The 7,500-nt window shown below is 34.7% G+C and overlaps 1 protein-coding gene across 1 annotated transcript in view; it reads right to left on the minus strand.

Moving 5' to 3' along the window:
• The window catches only part of LOC122252583 (uncharacterized), a 10,754-nt gene that overhangs the window by 1,474 nt on the left and 1,780 nt on the right, over positions 1-7,500 (minus strand). The window contains exons 3-8 of the mRNA XM_086535000.1: positions 6,851-7,083; positions 4,897-5,013; positions 3,661-3,761; positions 2,341-2,505; positions 1,541-1,715; positions 381-620 (exon numbers count right to left, since the gene is read on the minus strand). Coding sequence (XP_086391126.1) covers positions 381-620; positions 1,541-1,715; positions 2,341-2,505; positions 3,661-3,761; positions 4,897-5,013; positions 6,851-7,083 — 1,031 coding nt within the window. The remainder of the gene's footprint in view (positions 1-380; positions 621-1,540; positions 1,716-2,340; positions 2,506-3,660; positions 3,762-4,896; positions 5,014-6,850; positions 7,084-7,500) is intronic.

Below are 7,500 nucleotides of genomic sequence, written 5' to 3' on the forward strand. Positions count from 1 at the left end.
AAAACAACCCAACCCAACCCCCCTCACCCCAACCTAACCTAACCCAACCCATCCCAACCCAACCCAAAACAACCCACCCCAACCCAACCCAACCTCACCCCAACCCCAACCCCAACCCCAACCCCAACCCCAACCCCAACCCCAACCCCAACCCAAACCCAACCCACCCCACCCCATCTCACCCCAACCCCACCTCACCTCACCCAACCCAACCCCAACCCACCCAACCCACCTCACCTCACCTCACCCTAACCCAACCCAACCCAACCCCACCCCACCCCACCCCAACCCCAACCCCAACCCCAACCCCAACCCACCCCACCCCACCCAAACCCACCCCAAACCCACCCAACCCCAAACCCACCCAACCCCAAACCTACCGCAGTGAAAGGCGCTCCCGAAGATGGCCTGCACAGTCGCCTCCGCTCCTGTGGGCGTGATGTAATGGGCGTAGCAAGTGAAGGAAGCGAGAGCCAAGGCAAAGGACACCCCGTGAAGGAGTTCGATGGGCAGGAACCACCAGGGATTCGTGACGAAGGAGTAAAGGCACAGGCGGAGAGAGAAGCCAAGGAGGGCGATGACGAAGGAGTTTGTGTATCCTAGTCTCCTGATGATTCTTCCTGTAGGAGGTTGGGGGGGGGGGGGATCAAGGTCTGTGGGTTGATGGGTTCGATGGGGTGTTGTGTGGTGTTAGGTGTGGTGTTATGTTCGATGTGGTGTTTGGTGTTATGTTCTATATGGTGTTTGGTGTGGTATCGTCTGGTTGTTGTGTGTTCTGTGTGGTGTCATGTGATGTTAAGTTCTATATGGTATTATGTGATATTTTTTATGTGGTATCATGTGATATTTTCTATGTGGTATCATGTGATATTTTCTATGTGGTATCATGTGTTATTAAGTTCAATGATTAATGAACTTATTAAGTTAGTTCAGTGTTATTATGTGTTATTTAACTGTGATTGTATTCTTAAGTGTTATCATGACAGATGATATATAAGTAACTAAGCAAGTAATGAATGAAGAATTTTTTGGTTCTTGTTAATTGTTCCGACGTATTTCAAAATTCGTGAACATTTTACAGTACTTGAACTATTGATCATCACTTTGGCCTTGTCAAAGAAAAAAAAAAAAAAAATATGAATATTTAAGACACCAATTCTCTAAAGTCATATAGTGAATTGGTAGAAAATTAACAAAATAGTATATATATATATATATATATATATATATATATATATATATATATATATATATATATATATATGTATGTATGTATACAGGATATAGATACAAACATTCAAACGAACATAAACACACACACATACCCCACACACATACACCCTCCATATACACACACATACCTTCACACACCACATACAACCCCCCCCTAAACCCACACACACATACCCCCCCCCCCTACCAAACACACATACCGCCCACCATACACACACATACCCCCCCCACTCCAAACCCACACACACACACATACACCCCCCTACATCCCCCCAACCTCCCCTAACACCCCCCCCCATCAAATCACCAGCGAGGAACAAGCAGGGCACTTCGGAGGCGAGGCACTGCACCCCCAACAGGAGGCCCTGAAGGAGCTTGAGGTAGGCGAACGCAGGATCCCACGCCTTCGCCGTGTCCTCCACCAGCAGGAAGTAAAAAGCTCCTATCATTCCCCCGGCTGTTCCTAGGACTACGGTCGTTATCTAGGGGCGTGGAGGGAGGGATGGGATTAGCAAAGAGAACCATCTGAGGACGCTAGAACCAGACTCTAGAATCCCTGAGGACGCTAGAACCACCTTAGTTTTTTTTTTTTTTTTTTTTTTTTTAACACGGTAACCTTGATAAGTTTTTGACTTTATAATGTTGATAAGGATGATGGTGATGGTATTAACAACAACAGCAATGATAATGATGATAATGATGATGATAATAATACTGAAAATGATAATAGCAATAAAAGAAAGTAATAATGATACTGGTAACAATAATTATAATGATGTCAGTATTGTTATTATCATCATCATTACTACCACTACAATTACTACTCCTATCGCTGCTACTAGTAGTAATAGTGATAATATCAATAGTAATAACTAGCATTAATAATAATTACGACAATGATGAAATTATTGCTATAATAAGGATACTGATAACAAACAAGAAGCGATAATGATAATGAAAAAAAAAACATATAAAAAAAACTTTCAAACAAATGAGAAACAAGTAATAAATAAAACACACACACACATACCAACTAAACCAAACACCCAAACACCCAAACACCAACCCCCCCCTCCCCACCCACCCCGCCCCAGCAACCAAACTAACCAAAATCATCACAACAGAAGCCTGCTTGAAGACACCACAGACGGCGGTCGACGAAATCCTCTTGTCTGGAACGCTGAATTTGAGGCGCGAGACAACCACCACGTCGAGAATGAGTGCCACAACGACCATGATGTGCACGGGAAAATAGTCCTTCTGATCTTGTCCCTAAGGTGTATTATAAGATACGAAATGGTCAAAGAAGGGATTATAGGATATGAGAATGATAGAGTTGGTCAAAGAAGGGGTTCGGATTCTGCTGAATCGTAACTGAGATGGGGATATGAATTTGGATTCTATTGGTCTCTTTGTTGGATAAAAAGGATTGGTGTTTTCTTAGGTTTGATGGAATGAAAATATTTTGATTCTACTGGAGACAGATGGAAATGGATTTGGATAATACTGGTCTCTTAGACGGATGAAGAAATAAAAAATTGGTTATCATAGGTTGCTAAGATCGATAAAAATTGGTTTACATTGGTCTCTGTAATGGGTTAAAAAATCTTTTGTATTTTCCCTGAAATGGATGAAAAAAAATTAAATGGATAAAAAAATACAATTGGATCCTATTAGTTCCTGTGATGTATATAAAGGATTAATATTCTCATAGGATAATGAAAAAAGAAAGATTCTGCTAAGCTGGACTACAAAAAAATATCTTATTTATATATTTTAAGTCCTTCGTTTTTTAACATTGTTTCATTGGAGTTTTGGCGAATGGCTAGAAACGAGAATGGAAAGCTGCCTATTTCTGAGTTTGATTTTTGGATTTTATGCCAAAAAATGAATAAATGGTTGATTAAGAAACAGGTGTGTGTGTGTGTGTGTGTATATATATATATATATGTATATATATATATATATATATATAATATATATATATATATATATATATAAATATATATATATACTATATATATATATATATATACATATATATATATATATATATATATATATATATATATATATATATATATATATATACATACATACATATACATTTTTTTTCAGTGCCTTCTTAAAGAGAGAGAGAGAGAGAGAGAGAGAGAGAGGGGGGGGGGAGAAACGAAGAAACAAAGAACAAAAGAAATAGAGATAAAGAGACAATGAGAAAGAGAGAGAAACTATAAGAGAGAGAGAGAGAGACTGAGAAAGAGAGAAATAAAGAGAGAGAGAGAGAGACTGACAAAGAGAAAAATGAAGAGAAAGAGACCAAGAGAAAGAGAAAAAACAACAACAAGAGAGAGACAGAAACATCGAGAAAGAGAGAGATGAAGATAAAAAAAAAAGAGAGAAAAAAACACCATTACCAAAACTCACCTGCGAATACCAGTCGACCAGCGCTCCGCCGACTATAGCTGTAACACCATAGCTCACTGTACCCCAGAGTCTTTGCAAACCATATTTGTGAGCTTTGTCCCCTGTAGAAAATAAAAGAAATAAAGGATAATAGTGATAATGATGATGTTGATGATGATAGTGATAATAATGATAGTAATTAAGCTAACTGATGATAACATTAGTAATGATGATAATAAAAATTATACTGTTAATGATAACGATCTTGATATTAATGAATATAATAAAGATGAAATATAATAATGAAAATAGACAATGATAAATAAATCAAACAAATCACTGACAACGGATTAATAAATATTCATACAAAATAACAAAAAAATAAAACCTCACATAAAAAGAACAAACAAAATAAAACCACACAATAAACCAAAAATAAAACAACAAACAGACAAACAAACAAACAAAATAAAACCACAGACAAACCAACAAACAAAATAAAACGACAGACAAACAAACAAACAAAATGAAACCCCAGACAAACAAACCACACATGAAACCAAAAACAAAACAACAAACAAACAAACAAACTAAAACCACACACAAAAAAAACAAACAAACAAACACATCCAAACAAATCACAATTAAACCTACAAAAAAAAAAATCACCCAACCAAATCATACCAACACAAGCAATCAAGCCAGAATCCCCCTTTGCGACCCACCAAGCATCTGGAAGCACACCGTCTCCTCCAGGTCTAGCAGCACCATGTAGCCGCAGAACTGGAGCAACAGCAGAGTAGCCAGGAGCCAAAACTCGTATTTATTTGCGAGGGATTTGACTGAAAATAGAAACAAATTAGAAGTTTTTTTTTTCATTAATAAAATAGCGTGTATCTTATAGAAAAAAAAAATAGTGTGTGTATTATTATTATTATTTTGTGATTGTTTTGATTATTTTCTGGTCGGTGGGGGGGGGGAGATATAGAGATTTGGAGGAAATTTGTACTTGTTTCGTAATAAAATACTTGAGAAATGTTAAACGTCTATTCAAAATTGATAGTTATCTCACAGTTATCTTTTAAGTTCAATATCTAGTCAAAATTAGTGTTTACTTGTAGCAATTAGAAACATCTAGAAATATGTTCACCTATTTATCTAGTTTAATACATAGTTTTCTGTCCTCAAAATGTCTCAAAAATATTCGTCAAAAAAAAAAAAAAAGCAATCAAGCCATAATCCCCCTTTGCGACCCACCAAGCATCTGGAAGCACACCGTCTCCTCCAGGTCTAGCAGCACCATGTAGCCACAGAACTGGAGCAACAGCAGAGTAGCCAGGAGCCAAAACTCGTATTTATTTGCGAGGGATTTGACTGAAAATAGAAATGAAATAGAATTTTTTTTTTCATTAATAAAATAACGTGTATCTTATAGAAAAAAAAAATAGTGTGTGTATTATTATTATTATTTTGTGATTGTTTTGATTATTTTCTGGTCGGTGGGGGGGGGGAGATATAGAGATTTGGAGGAAATTTGTACTTGTTTCGTAATAAAATACTTGAGAAATGTTAAACGTCTATTCAAAATTGATAGTTATCTCACAGTTATCTTTTAAGTTCAATATCTAGTCAAAATTAGTGTTTACTTAGCAATTTCACATCTAGAAAAAGTTCACTATATATCTGACCAAATACATAGTTTTATGTAACTGTTCTGTCTCAAAAATATTTACGTCTTTTCGGTCAAAAAAAAAAAAAAAAAAAAATCCATTGAGTTAAATTCGTTATCGATTTTCTATACTGATCAAGAATTACTAATCACAATATCCTTAATACGCCTATAGAATCAACAAACCAAGTTAACAAATAACATATACAAATAAACAGATAAACAAATACAAACCAAGAATAAATACAAAAAGATATAAAAAAAAATCATTGTTATTAGAAGTGAGAATCACTGTAATATCACGGACTCTAAATGGTCACGGATATCCTTCAAGTAGTCCTATTAATGAAGTCCTATTCCTATTACCTCCTACGCCAGCCAAGGCTTCTTCTGCAGAAATGATCCTGGAGGAGTTGCTGGACGAGTGTCCTCCTGGAACGACGTCAGATGTTGCGTCAGGAGTGATGTCAGAAGTGATGTCAGAAGTGATGTCATTCGTGATGTCATTCGTGATGTCAGGACACCAGTAGATCCCTGTCAGCGCTCCTCCCATGACCACGATGGCCGTCAGGAACACGGCGCGGTGAGCTCTCAGGTAGTCAGCCATCGCCCCCGCTGACGCCTTGGCCAACAGGCTGACGGAAGGAACGAGAGGTGGTTGGCGTCACGTCGAGAGGGATGTGGAAGTGCGCATCGTCTCTCTCTCTCTCTTTTTTTTTTTTTTTTTTTTTTTTTTAGGAAAGCAAAGAGGAAGGAGTAAAATGGATGCAATCAGGTATGTTATAATTATATATATATTTTATATATTATATATACTATATATTATATATATATAGATATGTATATCTGTATATTATATACTTATATATTGTATATATTTTTATATATTATATATATATATATATTATGACTATATATGTATATATATATATATATAGATATATTTATTATAGTATAATATATTTACCAAAAATTTTTTTTATATATGTATATATAATATACATATATATATATGTGTGTGTATATATATATTATTATTATATATATATATTATAATATTATATACATATTTAATATATAATTATATATATATAAATATTATATATATTATATATATATATATTTATTATAGATAGATTGATAGATAGTTGATGATATGCATATATATGTTATATATATAAATATATATATATATATTATATATATATATATATATCTATATATATATATATATATATATATATGTCTATAAGGTTATCTATCACAAAAAAATTCCATTGAGTTAAATTCGTTATCGATTTTCTATACTGATTACTAATTACTAATCACAATATCCTTAATACGCCTATAGAATCAACAAACCAAGTTAACAAATAACATATACAAATAAACAGATAAACAAATACAAACCAAGAATAAATACAAAAAGATATAAAAAAAATCATTGTTATTAGAAGTGAGAATCACTGTAATATCACTGACCATGGGTCACGGACACGGCTATCCTTCACTATTAATGAAGTGAAGTCCTATTCCTATTACCTCCTACGTCAGCCAAGGCTTCTTCTGCAGAAATGATCCTGGAGGAGTTGCTGGACGAGTGTCCTCCTGGAACGACGTCAGAATTGATGTCATTCGTGATGTCATTCGTGATGTCAGGACACCAGTAGATCCCTGTCAGCGCTCCTCCCATGACCACAATGGCCGTCAGGAATACGGCGCGGTGAGCTCTCAGGTAGTCAGCCATCGCCCCTGCTGACGCCTTGGCCAACAGGCTGACGGAAGGAACGAGAGGTGTGAGCCGTGTGGATATCGGAGGATGTGGAAGTGCGCATCGTCTCTCTCTCTCTCTTTTTTTTTTTTTTTTTTTTTTTTTTTTAGGAAAGCAAAGAGGAAGGAGTAAAAGGAAGCAATATGTATGTATATCTATATATATATAATATTATATATATATATATATATAATGTATATATATATATATATATAGTATATATAGTATATTATATATATAATTATTTATATAATAAATATATTATATATATATGATATATTATATATATATATTATATATATATATATTATATTTATATATTATTACATATATATGGTTTATATATATATACATATATATATATATATATATTATATATATAATATATATATATATATACCATATATATATAATACCCAGA

This window comes from Penaeus japonicus, unplaced genomic scaffold (assembly GCF_977035675.1).
Source record: "Penaeus japonicus unplaced genomic scaffold, GWHDUDI00000001_assembly GWHDUDI00000042, whole genome shotgun sequence".
Taxonomy (NCBI): Eukaryota; Metazoa; Arthropoda; class Malacostraca; order Decapoda; family Penaeidae; genus Penaeus; species Penaeus japonicus.